This window comes from Biomphalaria glabrata, chromosome 10 (assembly GCF_947242115.1).
Source record: "Biomphalaria glabrata chromosome 10, xgBioGlab47.1, whole genome shotgun sequence".
Lineage (NCBI taxonomy): Eukaryota > Metazoa > Mollusca > Gastropoda > Planorbidae > Biomphalaria > Biomphalaria glabrata.
The window spans coordinates 3,207,424-3,228,403 of record NC_074720.1 but is presented as its reverse complement, the minus strand read 5'-3'; the positions used below and the strand labels follow the sequence as shown (position 1 = coordinate 3,228,403).

The 20,980-nt window shown below is 37.8% G+C and overlaps 1 protein-coding gene across 2 annotated transcripts; it reads left to right on the top strand.

Annotated features, from left to right (window-relative positions):
* Nucleotides 1–511: 511 nt before the first annotated feature.
* LOC106066741 (uncharacterized) lies at nt 512–20,725 on the top strand. 2 transcript variants are annotated; one of them, XM_013225815.2, is made up of 3 exons: nt 512–752; nt 910–1,222; nt 16,267–20,725. In XM_013225815.2, the coding sequence occupies exons 2-3, from the start codon at nt 1,135–1,137 to the stop codon at nt 18,135–18,137; spliced, it is 1,959 nt and encodes a 652-aa protein (XP_013081269.2). In that variant the 5' UTR covers nt 512–752; nt 910–1,134; the 3' UTR covers nt 18,138–20,725. The 2 variants fall into 2 exon arrangements, with proteins under 2 accessions (XP_013081269.2, XP_055899324.1); XM_056043349.1 differs by having other exon boundaries at nt 512–1,222.
* The last annotated feature ends 255 nt before the right edge of the window (nt 20,726–20,980 follow it).

The window sequence follows — 20,980 nt, the reverse complement described above, 5'->3', positions numbered from 1 at the left end:
ACATGGTGGTCATCATCGAAACACGATGGACGAACTATACAAGTATTACAAATATTAAACCACGATGGACGAACTATACAAGTATAGCTTTGTCCATTTCTTTCTTTACAAATACGACATGCTTTTAGATTATTTATATTATTAAATTCATTTTACATTGAAGGGACCAAAGGGAGAGATTATTTACATTGAAGCTTGAAGACCACTTGACCATCCACCATGCTACACCACATGTTCACCATAATGCATCACCCTAAAAAATGGTGTCAGACTTTAGAATATTTCCCCAAATATGTTTAGCATGCTTTAGTCACCCCCCCCCCCCTTTTTTTTTTTGGTCTCACGAATAGATTAACACCATAGGGGGAAATAAAAAGGGATAACTTTGCTGACGTCACATATGGATCTAGATATAAGTTTATTGATACATTTAAAGACACGCTCAAGATTTTTTACACCACCGTCACAACTGGTGAAAGTCAGAGACATTTACAAACCAGTTCCAGTTGAAGGCGGCGAAGAGAGGACGACTCCGAAATAACCAATCAGAGTCGTCAGTGTAGAAACTCTTTCATAAAAGAAACACACTTTGTGTCTCGTCTGTGTCTCCAGCAGTTTGATAAAGACTTCATTTACCATTGTGTGGTGTATTTAGATCTAGAATTGACTTTCTAGTTATCTGAGGAATTGTTTTCGAATGGATATATAATAAGCCTGTGTCCGATTAACTTTACATCTAGACTAGACTAAATGTATGTGACATTTTATTTTTTCTATTATCTAATCTAGATCTATTCTAGTGTAGATCTATATAGTTTATAGGCCCTAAATCTTTATTATGACTATAGTTATAGATAAACTGTGTATCAACTAACAAGTGTATGTGATTTGCTTTAATTTCTTTATCAGATGATTGTGATAGGAATCTAAATAGATTTACATTGATCTAGATCAGTGTACACTCCTAGATCTAGATATTTATCCATCATGAAAGACCAGAGTGTAAAAGAGTAGATTCTAGATCTAGGTCTACTCTTATTTTCAAAGAGTAAAAAAAATGTGACTGTCAATGTTTGATGTCAATGTTTGATGTCAATGTTTGTGTTTCAAATCTTGTTTGACATTGGATTTTGAATGACGTGTCAAGAAATGGATTGGCTACTGACCAGTGCGGCAACCTGGCTGTTAATATCTCTATGTGTCACAGCGTACCCTCTTAATGGTGAGTAAATGACCATATTTTTATTTAAATATAAAATAGCATAAAATGACTGTTATCAAATGTTTAAAAAATATATAAATATGCATGATATTAAGTAAGGCCCGGCCTTCGATAATTGGAGACAATAGGGGACATTAATTTTGTGGCCCCAAATGAAATAGAAACATAATAAATAAACAGTGGAAAAAAATAAAATTACGCATTTTAACAAAAACCTAGTGCACTCCAATAGTAACATTGGAAACAAGTTTCGCTATTTCTTCTCTAAAAAATTGTTTAGAGTCCTGTGCGAGGTCCCTACCAATCAAAGGCTCAAGGCGGCTGCCTAGTTTGCCTATGCATAATGCCGGCACTGCTGGATAATATATGATGGTCTTATCTGACAAGATGATGATAGTATAGACTGCACTGAGTAGATGCCTACATTCTACAGTCTACACTACTCTTCTTTCATGTAATTTGTGCTACCTATTTCTAAATTATGATTTTTTAATAAAAAAATCTTTGTAGAGGCCCACGGCTGCCCTCCCCTGCTTACAAGTGGTTGTTAATGAACCCGTCTTTTATTGTGCGTTTAATAAATTTATAGGTAATAATAGCCTCTACTTTTTTTTATACGAGACGCGAAAAACCCGAGGACCATACACGGTCAAAAGGTTTGAATTGAAAAACACATCTGTTTACATAATGCGATCTCTCTATTCATAGATTTTACTTTTTTTTTTTATTCTTTAATGTAGGCTATTCATTTTCAGTTGTTTTGAATGTCGAAAGATAGTGGTGCACCAATGTCAATAATAACTGAAGGTTTTTTGTTTTGTTCTTAATAAAAAGAAGATTTAGATCTGGTCATTTAAAATCAACTTCCTTGTCTGATAATATCTGCTAGTCCCAGTAAAGGATGTAGTTGCTTATATCAGGTAGGCTAACTACTGTTTTGTATTGAATTGAAGGTTCGATACCTCACCGAGACTAAATAAATAAGCACAAAAGCCTTGAAGCACGATCTGTGTGTGTGAATTTCAATGCTTGGGAAAAGTGTGTGTGTGTGGGGGGGGCACGTCTACATTGGATAAGATCTACTTGCAGATCATTCTTATCTTGCTACATGTATTTCTTTGGTGCTGAAAGCTTAGTGCCAAGGGTGATAACACAAACGGATGTGTTAAATTGGTTTAAACGTCCGGACTTAAAATGACATTCCCATAGGAATAGCCTAGTGTTAGTTCTCACGTTCCCGGAACTGAAGAGTTCCAAAATAGTTTTTGGGCTCTCTTAATAAAAGTTACGAATTTTCGACCTGAACGCCAGGTATTTAGATCCTGGTTTATCAATGAATAGTGGCGCAAATGTTGACAACGGTTTCTAAAGTGCACAAAGAAAGAGGGAAGAGAAATTTAGAATTACAGAAATGTTATCACAAATATTGTTGGCTACATTCGCTCTTTTTTTTTTCCCGTCCCTTCTGATTTTATTAAATAAAATAACTTCATTTATTATGGACATTGATGCATCACCTTTTCCCACTTCTGACACCATATAGAATATTTGTGTTATACAAATAACAAACTAGTATAAGGATATTAGGAACTCTATTTATTACGTAAACACAAGCGGTGTTGCACTGACGCGCTAATGTGCAAATGTGCGTGTAGCCTAATATCAATTTGTGTAAAGTTGATACGAGAACAACTTGTTCCAACAGCGTAGAAGAATTTTTCTTGACCCTCTTTTTCATTATTGATCAGAAATCCAGTGATGTCCCCTTACAATGGAATTTGAAGGTCACGACTTTCTACTTAACCTATTTCTAATGAGCTAGGTCAATCACAGTTCGTCACATTGTTTAAGTATGACCATGGACTAAGTCAAAAGTTATTCGAATTTTCGCTTCAATGTTAATAGCATTCGTGGTCCAGTTTTTTTGTGTTCACAAGGTTGCAGCAGCCGATCAATTGGCGTAATAATTTTGGTCAGTGCTAATTCCATATTCTTAAAAAGTCTGCGTGCTAATACATTTATTTTTACAATAATTATTCTTACCTTATAAATTGTTTGTGGAATGTAGGCCTACACGTCTGTTTCTGTGGCCCACGTTAACGGGGGTGTCATGTGGCCAGCGATATAGCCCAAGTATTCACAAGAATTAGTTCTACCTTTTAAAACTGTTTGTGTAATGCATACAGTATATACAGGGCCGGATTTAGGGGAGGGCAGGCGGGGCAAACAGCTCCGGGAATCCACGCGAAAGGGTCCTCCGCAAAAGAGATAAAAATATATCTAAATTTCGACGGGTCAGAAACTTTTTACTTCTTTTTCTAAGAATTCTTTTTTTTTTTTTTTCGCTTTTTTTTTTTTTTACGACTAACAAAAAAAAAGTCGTGGATTTAGAAGTGTTGCATTGGATGAATGCAGTGATGCCCAAAGTACGGCCCGCGGGCCAGAACCGGCCCGCGACGTAGTTTCATCCGGCCCGCCGAAACGTCGGCACAAAAGTAGAAAATCAAATTCTCACCCCCTTCAAAACTGTTAGGGCCTCCACTTTTTCTCTGAAGGATTGGTACCATGACCTTTAACGATTGTGCGTTTATGAGTTTATGAAATGGGAATCTACCGAGAAAAGTGAATGGATCTTTTTTTTGTGGAACATGATAATTAGCCAGCATATTTGTTTTGTAAAGAAAGTCTGGCTGTATAAAAGATTGGTCAAACTACGCCTAGAGATTGGAGGGTCGATGGGAATATTAACCAAAAAGAGACAAGAAAATAAGTTGGTGGTAAAGGTAGCTACAATGTCGCTCACATTTTAAGTAGAGAAATGATCCCATTTTTAGACGCGTAAAAAATGATGACTTTAAATATCCCATTAATTAATACTAGATCCAATATTTTCAAATAGTTTTTGGAGAATTTGGATTTCATTATTTTACCTTTTATTGATGTGGCCCGCGACACGCGTGTCGAAAGTTAAAATGGCCCGCAGGTCGAATTCGGTTGAGCATCACTGGATGAATGTAAATTCAGCTCCGGATTTACGACAGTGCGTCTACGAAGGGTCTTACCTTCCACTAACTAAAAAAAAATATAGCCTACACCTTTTAAAACTAAAATATGCATATTAAATATTTTTTAAAAGGAAAGGGAGATTAAATTTACAAGAACTCTAGTTCTTTCTGCTAAAATCTAGCTTGCTTTTAGATAGAAGTTGTTGTTTTTTTCATTCATTAGTGGATCTTTATTAAAGCTTTTGAAAAATTTGAGGGACCTCCACAAAAATCCTGCCCCGGAGCCTCCGCATGCTTAAATCTGGCCCTCTCTATATAGTGATGACAATTGTGGGAACAATAATAACATTGACGTGTAGTCCACTGACAAAACAATGAATAATGGACCCCATTCACCAATCGTAAACAAACATTTAGCCACGTGATAATATTGATAAAACAACGATTAAAACGTATCACGTGACAGCCTTAGTGTATTACGTAATTTGTATAGAAGAGATAGAGAATCACGTGGCTAAATGTTGTTTGTTTACGATTTGTGAATGAGGTCCATTTGCACATGAACATATCCACTGGGTCCCTGGATTCTCCAAGGTGGGCCGCGGATATCTCTGAGGTAACTCGCGAGGAAAAAAACATAAAGAGTTGTATTCAAATCACTTGTGTTTATGTTAGGCGTATGTCACTGTTTTCCAAACACAACATTCGCACACAAATGAAAATAAAATAATTCTAGTATTCAAATGGATTCGGAAAAGGAAGTTACATAAATGGTTAAGAAATTATTTATAGGCTCCCAAAATGTTTTTACAATTTTCTACCGTCGCTACAATTTAAAAAAAATGTAATGTAGACTCTTGAAAATGTTACACGTACTTGGACAATGGAAGTGTTTTATCTCCTTTGAAAAGAGTGATTAGACAGGGGAAAGAACACCGATCGACTCAAAGAAGTCACTGACATAAATAATCTGTGTATTCAGTTGTTAGTGGTGGGATTACAAACAAATGCGTTCGACTCGGTCAGCTCAATGTGGTCCAGGACAAAGAATGTTTAAGAACCATTGTTCCGATTACGTGAGTTGAACATAAACTTCTTTTGTTTCCCCCTCCCACTCCTCTTGCATTGCATTATTGACGCTGTGTTAGCTGCAGGCAAGAATGTGTTGACTTATAGGCCGTAGAATGGAGTTTTAATGAAGCTCTCCCACCGTTTAATACACTAATACAGTAAATCTATTCTCTGCGAGAGTTGTCTCCTCGCTGAGTTATTGACACTAGGGGGAGACATATCAATAAGGAGTGTGCCGTTCACGTGATTTACCGCACTTTCATTGTCGTCTGCAAAATGGGACATCGGCGTAGTTTCCCCTTTCAGACCTTGCGATGTATAGGGCAGATGATGAAATGGTTATCTGTTTCTGTGGCCCACGGTTAACGGGGGTGTCATGTGGCAAGCACAACGACCAACCGTCATTACTTTTCCCCAACTAATCTCAGTACCCATTAGAGCTGGGTGGACTCCGAGGCGCCCAAAGATATCGAAATTAAAAATTATAGTCTTCACCCGGGAGATCCGTTCGAAGCCTAGCGCTTTATCGCTCAACCACCACGCCTCCTATCGGCATTGTATAGCTCAGTGTTTTCCCAATTTTTATTTAACGGAACACTTTGCACATTCTGAGTAATTAGCGGAACAATTTGCGTATTTTTAAAGATGTTAATTCACGTGGTGACCTGCTAGTTAATTATTCCAGCAGCTCGTGGATCACCTATTCAGGACTAAGGTTCCACGGAATACAGTTTGGGAAACACTGGTATAGATTATTTAAAGATGTGGATGATTTAAGCGGAAAACAAAAGATGGGAATTAGACAGCTCCTTCTTTCATCTCACTCTAGCAATTACTAACCGTCTTGACCCGCTTGTTAATGTATGAATGGTCCATTTTAATGCTATTTCATCCATCTGTTTCAGTTTGATAAACACTAATGTCTCTCTCTCTCTCTCTCTCTCTCTCTCTCTCTCTCTCTCTCTCTCGATTTCCCTTCTTATTACTGTCTTTTTTTAAATATTAATTTTTCCAATTAATCGCTTGAAAGTTTATTCATTCTTTTTTCCTCTTTTTTCCATTCTAGTTTTTAATACCACTCATGTCCTTCCGACCTTCTTAAAAGGTCACTTTTGGTGACATGAGCTATCGTTCTTTACAGTGAAAATAAATACAATGAAATGTTTGTTTGTAAAATGTTTTACATGTTTCGGATGTTCCTTCAGAGCTGAAGATAGTTTACTTCCTAGTCCAAACCTCCCGCAGGACGACGGGGGATGGAAGCGGGCAGGGTTTGAAAAGTTTGAGCCCTAGACCATCGATAAATCCAAACGACAGTACAGCGCGCAAACCGCACGACCAGGCAGCCACGAATAATGTTAAAGGCTAAAAGAAAACCGCTTAGATCACAGACATGTATACAAATTTTAAAAAAAAAGATATCTTCTATAATCACTCTAATTAATCTTGTAAACGCTTGCATTTTATTTTCCAAGACTTAAAAGTAATTTTACAACCATTATAAATTTAATAGCCTATATGAGCAAATGGCTAATCGATTATGCTTATAAAATATGACCCAAAGGCATTGATCGAAAATATTTTTCTTATTAATATTAGATAAAAGGGCTATCTCTCTTTATCTGACAGCAGGACAGGGGAGGTGTAGTGGCCTATAAATATACTCTAATGGACTTGCGTATTTTTTTCACGTTACGTCAAGCCCATGGTGGCCAATAATAACAGAACACATGGTGAAACGTTGACAAATCAAAGAAGAATTATTAATTTTACATGATATGTAATCTCATAGGAGTTCACCCAATTTTAATTTATTGGCTGGCAATGTTTAATGTGAAATTTTTAAAAGCCATGATAAAAGTAAATTACGAAATATTCAGTTTTTACGGACCGACATCAAAAGCTTCATGGTTGAGTGGTATTTGCTTTGACACAATTGGCCGAGTAGCAGAGTCTCATCCCAAGTCATTGTGCGCAATATCTGGGTTATGTGATGTAGATCTAGATAATCTTTTTAACTCTTTCTCTCCGTAATTATTTTTCCACGTTTCGACGGAATTCTTCATTTTGCTCATGACTATTTAACTACCCTGTTGTGATCAAGGTTCAATAGCTTGGTCTTTGTTAATCAGAAAAATGTTTTATTTGGTCTAGAATTAAAGGAGAATGCATGCTATTTTTGCATAACACAAAATAAAGTTTATAAAATTAAACATTTAAATTTAATGAGGTCAAATCAACGATGGTATCGTCATTTAGGAGAGAAAGAGTTAAAGTTCTCTCTGATGTAATTTATACCTTACATACGAAACAGGTTATTAAAGATAAAAAAAAAACAAAGCAATTTTTAAAATTAAATTATTATAGTAAGAACAAAACGTAAAATATAATTTGAATCATGATTTCATTCACTATATTAAGGTGTGTGTGTGTGTGTATGTTCAGCCCGGGGGCGGGGTTAGTGTAACAAAAAGGTTGTACCTTCAACTCTGAAGGAACATCCGAAACATGTCAAACATTGTACGTTAACAAAGTCTCTTAACCAGTTTCATTCTGCCATTTTTGAAAATCGGGTGAAATTAAAACTAGCAGTATTAGTAGTACTAGAGTTGTCTTCCTTGTGATGATGTGGGCAGTTTAAACCAATAGCTCGTTGCTACGTCGTACAGAGTACAGTACAGAAACATAGCAACGAGCTATCGGTCTAGACTGCCCACAGGTTGTGACGTTGCAGGCCAGTGTTCAGGGCTTTTATAACGATTGGTCTCGGTCCATTGGTTGAAGATGCGTCATGGTCTCTCTTTTGATCACGCAATGGACCTCATTCACCAATCGTAAAAAAAAAAAAAAACATTTAGTCACGTGGTCTTGTTGGTAAAACAACGAAAAAAAAACTGTCACGTGACACCATCATGAATTAAACACGAGATCCTAAACTATATAGAAGAGATAGAGAACCACGTGGCTAAATGTTGTTTGTTTACGATTGGTGAATGAGGTCCATTGTGATCTCAGAAGAGGCTGTCAAGGGGCTTCACCCCGATTTCCACGAGGTCGACTGTGAAAGCATTAGCACCACAAGGCAGCGAAGGTTTGAAATCAAGAGTACATCTCTTCAGCTTGAAATTCCTAATTACATTGACGTGATCTATCTGCCACTACTAACTAGAAACTACCAACTAGACATTTCTAACTAAAAACTACTTACTAGAAACTACCAACTAGAAACTTCTAACTAAAAACTACTAACTAGACATTTCTAACTAAAAACTAATGACTAGAAATTACTAACAAGAAACTACTAACTAGAAACTACAAAGTAAAAACTAATAACTAGAAACTACTAACTAAAAACTACAAACTAGAAACTACTAACTAAAAACTACCAACTAGAAATTATTAACTAGAAACTAAGTAGAAACTGCTAACTAAAAACTGCAAAGTAGAAATTACTAACGAGAAACTACTAACTAGAAACTAAGTAGAAACTACTAACTAAAACCTGCTAAGTAGAAACTACTAGATCTATGTTTCCAGTAAACTGCACTGGAATGTAGCTAGACGGACGGAGAGAGATCAAAGTCTTGTGTTAAAAGTAGTGACAGAAAGTCGACTTTTAAAGAGAATAAACTTAAAACTCAGAAACAGTCAAGAGCCGAACATTAACCTTTTATTATACTTGAAACAAAATATATAGGTCACTGCAGTGTCTGTTTTTATTTTCGGACTGAAAAACTATGTTTTATTACACAAGTTGAAAACCATTTTTAAAACCGACTTCTGCCTTTCTTCCATGCTGACCATAGTTCTGTAATCTGTAAATACAGAGGTATCACAATTAAGGACAAACAAAAGTTATCTTGTTAATAACATATCTATTTATTTATTTGCACGTTAAAAGAAAGTGGATATTTTGCATTTATGTAAATGGCATAAGTGCATTTTGAAATTTCATCGCTGCACTCGGGATTATCTTATCTTATCTTATATGATACAGACGTTACTTCAAAAAAATAATATTCAAGATTAATATTCAAGCTTATATCAACTAACTCAAGGATAAATATAAAACGGATATAATTTCGACTTCTCTAATTTTTCTATACCGGGGGGATTTCATAATGGGCGAAGTAGACGTTTGGGCAGAATAATTAAAACAATACGAAAATATTTTAACTATAAGGACTTATTGTAACATTTTCTAAAATTGTCACTTTTTTTTTGTGTATTTGACTGTTAATAAACTAAACCATTGCCCCCATCGATATGTCAAACTTCGTATAAAAATAAGGTTTGCCGACCTTCAACTACTTTGGTTGCTGGAAAGCTGTTTATGTATCAAGACAAACAAACATTCCAAGAACAGTGACACATATACACAAAAATAACGTGTCGCTTCCCCCCACCCCCCAAGGGGCCTCCAATTTTGCGTGAGTGTGTGTGTTTGTATGTGTGTGTGAATAGCGCTGTCACAATCGTCCTGCATGTCTGACACGTACCTAGGTTGTATCACGTGACATCTTATGACATCTCTCACGTGAGAAATCAAGAAATGTATGAAAACACAGTGTTTTAGCAGAGATTAAGCGCCTTAACCTACAACGTGAAACTGGTTCTTAGCCGATATCACAGACGACGAGATAGAAAAAAATAAATAAAATAGCGTTGACGTCATTAGTCAGCTGATTGCCCGCTCGGATAAATTCGGCGTCAAATCTCCGTAAACACCAAAGTTATTTCCACTGCTAGCGGTGTTTCACTGCAGTGACCATTATTTACAATATGAACCAGGGAGACAAGAGAATAAATACAAATGTCTGTTTTTTTTTTAGGTGTATGCTTAATATGCCTCTCGTAATAGCAGTGCAAGCGAGGCACGGGACACTATTTTAAAAGTTCAAAGAACATTTCTTTGGGTGGGAAAAGGGGGGGGGGGAGAAATTTGTCTAAAATAAAAATGAAAAAATATATAAAGAAAAAAAAACGGAAGAGTTTAGCGTATATATTTCTTGATTACATCCCAGCTTATAAAAAGAGTGCAACTGTGCATGTTTTCATGAGGACCCGCTCTCGTAGGCTGGCTGCCTGGTCGTGCGGTTTGCGCGCTGGACTGTCGTTCGGACTTATCGGTGGTCCCGTGTTCAAAGCCCGCTCCCATCCCGGAAAAAACACCCGAAACATAGAAAACAGATATCTATTACAGAAGTTTCTGCTGCTTTTCTAATTCCAGGCTAGGATGACCTATATTGACTTTCTAGATTGCGTTTTTTTTTTTTTAAATTTAGACAACACTTCTCTAGATAGGGAAACATTGGTATTGTCTTCATCTTTACCGTTGGGACACTACACATTAGCTGTCGACCGTCTTTTCCCATTCCTCTCAATCTTTTGACTTGGATAGAGAACCTCTTTCAATGGCAGGCCCGTCCATTCTTTTATGCTGTCTTCCCAACCCTTTCTCTGCCTGTCTCTTCTTCTTTCCTGTCACTTTTCCTTGTGACCGTGTGATATGGCAATAAAGCTTCACCTACGCCATTATTTAAAATATTTTTCACGTGTTAAAAAAAAGAAATAAAACTAGAAAATAAAATAGGAAAAATTGCTAATTATCACCTATCACTAAATATTTTGTGATCTGACCTTTATCAGCCTCAAAAGAATTTTTTTTAGCACTTTTAAAGTTATTTTCATTTTGCTTTTGTAGTTTGTAATAATACTATTCTACTTGATAGACTTTTGAGATGATAGATTACATTACATTACATATAATGTAAGTAGGCCTAGCAGTGCAGTATCGAGGTAAGCTAACGACAAAATAAATAAATAAATATATATATATATGATAATATACATCGTGTACCACGCCCGGCGCAATTTTTTTCAGCCTCAATTTACCCCCTTCCCCCCCCCCCCCCCTCAGTTTCCAAACACATACTTATAAGAAACGTTTCTTGGTAGTTTGACTACTAAAATAGGCAAATAATCCTTACAGAACTTGCGATCTATGTTTAAGTCACGGGTAACGAGCAGGGTGACATGTGGTCAACACAACGAACTTTACTTTCCACAACTAAAGTCAGGTACCCATTAGAGTTGAGTGTCTGAGGGGCGCCCTAAAAATCCCCAGCCTTCACCGAGATTTAACCAGGACCCTCGGCTCGGAAACCAAGCGCTTTTTCACTCATCCACCGCGCACCAGTTTAACTACTAACATAAGCCTTAAACCCATTAGTTTACATTGATATTAGTTGGCATGAATAAGGTAGTTATACAAATCGTTACAGTTGGCAGCACGGAGGATTGAAACCAGGTAATATCTGCACTGTTGCTGTGATGTAATCAAATAGCTCATATAGCACGTAGACCAAACTTTGATTCACGCGTGCTGATAGACAGGTGGATGACTTGGATCTAATGTCTACAAAGGGGGCTGAAAGTAAAAGGGTATCAAGGCTACTAGATCTACACTATCTATGCTTTCATTCTAAAATAAGACATTATTTTTAAATTTAAAAAAATACATAAAAATATATAAATAGATAGGCCCCATAAGCCTGGCCTAGAATGATAAACATTTAATGATGTAATAATATATATATATTTTTTTAAACTTTGATGTTAAAATTCTGTGATACATTACCTTTATTTGAAATCAAACTAATGTTACACTTAAAAGCTGCGTGTCTTCCAACCCCCCCCCCTTTTTTTTTTCCGGTACACTTGTAGTGAGATGGATATTTCTTCAGTTCGCACCGACCGCTGATAGCCACTTGACCTCCCCCCCCCCTCCCCGCCCAATATCTGCCGAGTGTCCGTGCATAACAAGGCGAAAAAACGTGGACACTGTCCATCTCTCTGAGGTCTCTGGCTCCCTCATCGCTGTACGCTACCTACTTCTTCGTATAACGAAAAGTGACTTGTAGGCTGTATCCATTTTGTGCCTGTTTCAAACCTATTGGTTATTGTATGGCTGCAGGTGTACAATAAATGGAAGTCATCTGTCAAAATTGAGAAGAGACTAAATGTGGCACAACAAAAATGGCTGAGACGGATTTTTGGGAGTCAGTTACACAGATCGGGTCTCAAACAAGGAAATCCTATGCCGAACTGGGAGTCGAACACTTAGTGGGGTTGTGACAGAGCGTCGCATGAGATTTGCGGGACATTACATCCTACGAGTCATACATATTAACCAGTGATCTAAATTCTACTAAATCACTGGTTTTCCTAGCTAGCTCAGGCAACCCATTCCATGCTCTTATAGCTCTAGGGAAGAAGGAGCATTTGTACAAATTTGTCATTGGTCGCATCGCAGAACAACAATAACAAAGATTTAAAAAAAAATCGTCCTATATCAACTTCTCAACACATGCAAACTATCGTCTGCTAGATTTGTGTTTCTTCTTAATAATATATCTTTGTTGGGGGGTGGAGGATATATAATTAGCAATGACGCAATGAATCTTTGCTCTGTTTCTCAACTCCTTTATTAATGACGTATCACTTGAGAATTGGGAAGATAAAACATAGATGTTGTGTCCAGAGAAAATAGTTGCACACTTAGGAGACGGGCTGGGTTGCATTTGGGTGTCAACCTTTGTTTACATTGAATGTTTGTAGCGAGAGCTGCAACAAAGCAACAAACTTTCACTTTGAATTCATGTTGACACTTATAACAAAAGTCAACCTGGTCTGCAGCTGCAAATCTTTCACATTTATGTTGTCAATATAGATTTTCCATAGCTAGATCGATATGTTTTACCCGGATACAATAAGCAGATATTGCTGTATAAATGTATACAAACAATAGAATGGCCACTTTCAACCAAATTTTTATACACTTTTATAAGCCCTGTATATTTCATTTTGATAAAGCACTTCCTTTATTATGGTGGAGAGGTTACGAACCTCTTCCTAGTAGAGAGAATATTACCAACGAAATTCAGAGGGCATAATTTAGACTCAATTTTAGACAGAGTGAGTTAATGTAATCTTTGTTTAAAAAAAAATATCGAATTTCAGAGTAATGCGGAAGCTTCAGTGGTATTTTACGGTCACTTTAATGGCACCATTTATTGGTACTGTTTATTATAGTTCTCAAATAGATTTGGTTTCAAGCCAAATATTCACATTATCTCCTAAGTTACGCTGACAACAGGTCGCCATTTATCTCAAAAGTCTCCTGTTCCATAATTCCATTTATATATTTTTTTTTCAAATGAAGACTCTCTTATGTAATAGACCTAGATTCTGCACCATGGGCGTATCCAGGATTTTTTACGGTGGTGTTGGATTTTTTTCTCTCCTCCCCGCCAATATATATATATATAGCGTTCTAACATGCGGTTTCGGGATTTTTAGGGCGCCCGTGACTCCACCCAACTGTAATGGGTAGGCCTACCTGACTAGCTTGAGAAGTATAAGCTGTTGGTCGTGTTGTGCTGCCCACATGACACCCTGCTCGTTAACCGTTGGCCATAGAAACAGATGACCTTATCATCATCTGCCCTATAGATCGCAAGGTCTGAAAGGGGAAATAACTTTACTATATGTTAAAACATAAATATAACATAAAACATAAATATAACTTTCTCTAAACCGAAACCTTCCAGCCAAGCATTAAAAAGATATATGTAACGTTTATTTATAATAAAAATAAAAATTAAAAAAAAAACTTCGGCAAACATTCACCTCTAGTTTGCACTTCTTACGCTCAAACTAAAATAGACCTAGAACTAGATCCACTTGCCAACTAAAAGTGGATAGTGCAAGAACTGTTCATATCTTTAGACTACATCTTTTCTTGAATACGCACCAGCGGCTGCTAACCTACATAAATATTTTATGTTTTTATTTGCTTATTTTTTTCCACTCTATTATAAATATATAGGCCTACATCTGCTTTAATTCCAATATAAATATATAAGAAACGTTTCCATTCTTGCATAGGAATTTTTTTTCACTCTATTATATATATATATATAGCCTACATCTGCTTTAATTCCAATATTAATATATAAGTATAAGAAACGTTTCCATTCCTGGATAGGAATTTGTTTAGTGATCCATCAAGATAATCATATCATGCGCTTGCACATTCTGCTTTTGATGACGGTGATTGTATCATCAAAGTTAATACCTTATCAGAGCTTGCGATCTAAAGGGCAGTGTTATGGTGTGTGTATATGTGTGTGTTTCTATGGTGAGGGTGGGAAGAAGTTTGCTATTGGTTCTGAATGATGCAAGATAGGAGGGATTGTCGTTATATGTTGTCGTTTGGACAGACGACTCCAGAACCTGATATAAAGGTCATCTGTTTCTGTGGCCTAAGGTTAACAAGGGTGTCATGTGGCCAGCACAACGACCAACCGAGTTTACTTTTCCCTAACTAATGTCAGAACTGGGTGGACTCAGAGGCGTCCGAAGATCCCGAAATTAAAAATCCCAGACTTCACCAGGATTCGAAGCCCGGACCCCGGTTCGGAAGCCAAGCGCTTTAACGTTCAGCCACCTCCCCTCAATATATATTGTTGTAATTCCAGTGGCGGACTAATAGGGTTAATGTGTGTGTGTGACCTACTGACACACGAGACTAAGGCGAATCACACTGGTCAACGGCTGTTGAACAAGGGACATTACTGCTAGTATAGATGCAAATATGACCCGTGTTTTTGTCATGTGATCGAAAGCCTTTCACGGACGAGAGACAATGTGTAAGAATGGACAGTTGAGTCCAGGACAGCAAGGCAGTAAGGACTGTGCGGTAGAATGTGAGTCCTCGAGAATGTAGCTGTACGAGTCCAGGAGTAGAAAGAGAGACTTGTAGTGTTTAGTTAGGCAGTTCTTTTTTTTTTTGTCCCAGAAAGCATTGAAATTAGTGTGGCCAATTGTGTTGTATTGACTGTTGATGAAGTTATTTGTGATTAAACCGCCACATTGTTTATTGAAACTCTTGTTGTCAAGTTCTTGTGTTAGATGTTCCGTATTTAGCAGTGTTAATAGAAGGCCTGATGGAGAAGATCGTAACATTTATGCATTTATTTATTTATTTATATACAGTGCTTTTTTTTTTGTAAAAGGATAGGTGCCTGTACTCAGTGATGGATTGCCTAACTTTTAACTATTAATAAATAATATTAATACAAGAATAGTAATAATTTGTCCCCCACATCTAAAAAGGTGCCGGTATATATTACGCCTACAGTGGTTTAGTTTTCTACCAGCGATTTGGCGCTGTAAGTCAACTACAGGCAAAAAAATGTAGAGGTCATCTGTTTCTTTGGTCCAAGGTTAACCAAGTGTCATGTGGCCAGCACAACGACAAACCGTCTTTACACATTAGCGTTGGGCATAATCAGTGGCGCCCTAAAGATCCCAAAATTGAAAATCCCAGTCTTCACCGGGATTCGAACCCGGGACCCCTCGGTTCGGAAGCTAAGCGCTTTACCCCTCAACCCCCCAACGCCTCTCGAATCATTAACTTGAAGCATACACCCTGGGAGAACATGCGAGGCCGCTGACCCCAAACTGTATCGGCACTGCCGATCCTTTGGATACATCAGCTTCGCGGAGAAGGGGTAACTGATGTGTGGGCGACATCGTTCCGACCACAGCTAATGCCCAGGCATTCATCTCATTTCCATGAGATGATCCATAGTCCCTTCGCGACTGAAGGAGGCTATAGAATGTTTTGTTTTTTGTATTTTTTTGGGTGGGGGGGGGGTAAAATCTATCACCATCAGCATCAATTGTTTCTTGACTTTTTTAGTATGGGTACTCTGACAGTTCACGTAGCAAAATCCACCTAAAATCTATAACATTCAGAAATTAAGCATTGCTATTGAAATCAGTCATTTTTCAAATGGATTATTAAAAGATTGACTCCGTAACACTTCATTTACTCAAATTATTAGGCATCCAGCATCTAAATTTTATGACCACCTTCTGATTGTTCTTCTCTCTCCGCAGGCACCGAGGATGCAGCATCTGCCATCTTCAAAGAGACCCCAAATGAAAAGATAAAGTTTAACTTGGATATCTTTCGTCTTAAACGAGACGCAGAAGATGAAGGCACAAATACTCTGGGAGAAGCTAGCAGCCAGAAAGGAGAAGACAGCTCTGAATCAATATCTCCAACCGAAGACGAGGATAAGAAAGATAAAACTGAAGAAGAAATGGAAAAAGACAAAGAAGATGGGAACGTTAGCAAAAGCCAGGGAAGCACAGACAATGAAAATGATGAAAGTAATGACTCAGAAGAAGAAAACGTAGACGATGGATCTAATCCTTTCAAAGGAACCAAAAATTTACGCGCGGACACTGCCCAATCTGGTCTAAATAAAGCTGCACCAGAAAAAGAAGAAAACACAAACTTGACAGAAAGAAGTCCCGGCATGCTCCGAGCCCAGAGGATGACAACTAAACCTTCGATGCAATTAATCGGTATAGTAGTAGGCGTCATCCTGTCCAGCGTTCTTCTCACTGGATTCATACGCTGGAGAGTCAAGAAACACTTGGATGGCAAAAAGCTACGCAAGCTTGCGAAGGCTGACAAGAGGGCGAGTTTTAAGCACCTTATTGAAAAGCAGGAGGGCCTCATGGAGACGATCTTTGAGTGTGACGAAACTCGGGGCGCTCCCTTGCCGCAACAAGCCGTCAGTAGAACTAGAAGGCGAGGCGGCCGTAATGCAGCGCCCACACCTCGAAGGCCGTGGTTACTCTGGATTATCTGTGGTGAGAAATCTTCTGAAAGTTTGAAAGCGCCAAAAAGAAGTAGAGCCCCTCCTCGAACCAGGTTGCAGAAGCATTGTGTGGATGAAGGCTGGAATTTCTCTGTGCCTCAGCTACATTCCTCCCATCGCGAATCGTATCCAAGACACGACAGACCTGATCACGAACATCTCAATGTGACAGATCCGCTGCTTAACCCCCTAACGCATTCAAGCCTCGCTCCTCCCCCAGTGGCCCCAATACGCAGGAGCCCTTCCCCGGTAAGAAACGTCATGGAGTCCATCAAGAACACTGTCTTCACCTTCCACCGAGATTGGGTGGGCAGACGGTGGCTCGAGAGACACAACCTCAGCATAAGTGGAATACTTCACGGAGGCGGAAGTCAAAGCCAGCAAAATAGCACCGACGAAGAAATCCAACGTAACTCTGAAGAAGATATGTCCATCTCATCCGAAAGAGATAGCTGTTCAGTAGCTTCAGAGCTGCAAGCCTTGGATCTCAGTGGAAGCAATCCTTCATTTAACATACCTCTCTCGAGAAATTCTAACACGTCGGTTACTACCTTAGATGAAAACGCAAACATCACTTCCTCTTTTCGAAATGAGATCTTGTCTAGAAGTGCCCAGGAAGCCAACACTTCTCAATACCCGGCGTACGTTATAAACTCCTCCTATATTGTACAGAATGTAGCGCCACCTAGTTATTCCCAGTCTTCAAGGCGACCATCAACCCCAGTCGCGATCAGAAACGCCAACAGAAATCAGCAACGGCAATCATCCTCTCCGAGCCCGGTGCAAAACGCCAACAGCTCCAGAGCAGACGCTCGTGACAGAAGCTTCACTGTACCGTTGACTGACTTAATTTCTGAACACAGTCGTATCCGGTTAAGAGAAATAGCTAGCCATGTCAGGAGCAACTCGCAGAGCGACATAAACATGGCCCACTCTCAGTACGTTCTGGTGACACCCTTGTCTGGCGAATTCTCCCAAAACTCTGGAGTCGTTCTGGAACAATTATCAGACGGATCAAAAATTATTTTTGTCCCATCGCCATTCCTGCCAGGTTATCACAACGACAACCCTCCCCCCTATAACTTTACTATAGTATAATGTTTACTGACCTCAATCGTATAGATTCTATCAATCTGATAATAGCCGAATTCATTTTTTTTTCGTTGACCTACTGAGAGACTCATCAACTTGTTTCAAGCTGGAATATTGCCAAAATTTCACAAGGACTGCAAGCTATGACTGAAATGCATGTAGCCTACTGTTAGCTAAGTAAAGTCTCCTTTAGTACCCTTTTTTTATATGGGGAAGATAATGTAAAGGTCGTCTGTGGCCCACGGTTAACGAGGGTGTCTTGTGGCCAGCACAACGACAAACCACCTTTTCCCTAACTAATATCTGGTACTCATTAGAACTGGGTAGGTAGACCCAAAGGTGCCCTAAAGATCCCGAAATTAGCTTTGTAGTAAATGTTAAATGATGTTATAGAGACCAAAATACTTTCAAGACTGCCGTTGACATGTCATGTTAATTAAATGCTTTAAAGTCGGACAATATTTACCAGATGTTTTTTGTTCTCCTAATTTGAAACCTCTGGGTAATGTAAAACATTTCTATGAAAACCTATCATCATCATCTCTCTATATATAGAGGCATGTATAAGTGTATACTCAAGTCTGTGATTCTCATATAATATGATACAAGGTGGCCACACTTTGTCATCTATAATCATCTATAATGATGAATTCCCCACCACCACCCCCCACACACCTTAGTGAACTAATCATTTGTCCATCAGAAAGCCCTGCACTTCATGGACTCGGCTCTTCTGCGTCTGGTTCAGACCAAAGGTTTGGAACTCGTTCCCAGTTGAGCTCAGACATTCCAAATGCTTCAACTCCATTCTAGAACATCGCCTCACCCGTTCACTATTTATTTAGATTAGATGTGCCCTTTTTTCTTTCAACTCTTTTGTTTCGGAAGTGTGTGTCTGTTGTGTTCTCTTAACGCCATGAGCCTACACTTTGTTTATTGTCAGCGTTCTATATATGATTAGAATCTTCGGACTCGAAGACTAGCCTTACTATTATTATTATATATGAATAGATACATATATATATATATATATATATATATATATAAGTAAACAGCGATACCTTAATAGGTCTAAACGTTGCTTTTATTATTACGGTGACTGTCTTGTAGGCCTACATATAGCTGTTCTGTCAAGAGTGCCTCCTCCCCCCAAAAAGGAGTCTGTGTTTGCTGGGTGGGGTCATTTGTATTCTTACAGTATTACCCGTGTTTTATAGTGTAATGATATTGCCTAATAATGTCCCGTTACTACAATGCAGATGAGGCCTATAGAAACACTATGTTATATTCATGAAACATGTATAACTTTGTTGTCCACTATGTTCACCGAATGGTGTACTTAGAGAAGTATGAACAGTGATGTTTTACATGTGGAAATAGTTTTTATATAAACATAGTTGATGCACTCGCACCTGAATCTCAAAAAAGAGGGTATTGTTGGCAAACAATTTGGATATGGACAAACAAACAAAAGAAAGACAAGCAAATATATTTTTTAAAAATAATTTTAAACGAATCAGAGGTTATCTAAAGGGGATGAACTCCGTCCTTAAACTATATCTAACAACAATGTACAAGCTATTTCCCTTATACGATATCTAACAAAATTATTAGTAGACTAATTGAGTATTTTTGTTTATTGATTCGTGTTTTGTGAAGTTCAATAAATAATTGTTTAAAGTATCAACTTGATTGGAGAATGCGTGAGGGAGAAATAGCGTTAACAATTATTTAATGGGACTAAACCCAACATATTTAGCCATATCTGTGCATACTGAATTATTAGTTCCCCTTGTTGCTATTAAACAAAATAATGAATCGTCAATTCGTTACTTTTTCTTTTATTGATTCGTGTCTTGTTGTTTGTCAATGAATAATTGTGCGAAATTTTAGCTTGATCCGAAAATGGTTGTGAGAGAAATAACGTGTACACACTTTTTACCAGACAGAAAGAATGAGTATACATAGGCTTTGTAAAAAAAAAAAAAAGGGTCTAGTTTCATAAGGGACCATACACACACTGCTCGCCTTCCTACACTTAAATGTGTAACTACAAGTGGAATACCTTCTAATCCAGGGATGGCTCTTTTTAACAAATTTGGAAAGCGTGGGCTTGTCACTTTATTGCACTACCGCATCCTGGCGACGCTTCTGTGTAATTATATCGTAATGTGTCGTGTAAATGATTTTAACTAGACACGAAACATTATTTAAAACGTAATATTTTCAAGTGGTCACCATAGTAACTGCTTTTGTGTTTTGTTTTCATGCGTTTTATTCTATTACTACACGTGAATGTATGCTGAATGAGTTACAGACATAATGTGTTAATAATTTTGTAGCATTGACTGTGATCAAACTGGTAACATTGACTCTATGCTTGAATGAGTTACAGACATAATGTATTAATAATTTTGTAGCATTGACTGTGATCAAACTGGCAACATTGCATGATTAACTCGGGATATGTACATATTTTTACATCATTGTTATTGACGCAGACACAGCCTGGTTTGGTTGAACTTCTTCAGCTTGTAGGTCTTATCATGTTTACAACTCAATCAGGTGAAATAAATATTTTTATCTCTCTTGTATTGAAGGGTATGCTTTTTTTGTAAAGTCTGAATAGTGTGAGAATCCATACAATATTTTTTACACACGATACGTGATTTTTCTGTTAAATCTGAATTCGAAGGTCTGATTTCAATATAAACTAAATTGACAGTGAAATACTGAGAGGTTATTCTGTGTAAAATCAGGAATTAAGTGTCCCACTCAGGCACCAAAGTCAGTATTGACATCAAGCTCATTAACTTGGCTGACTGGTTTTTAGCAATTTTTATTAACGT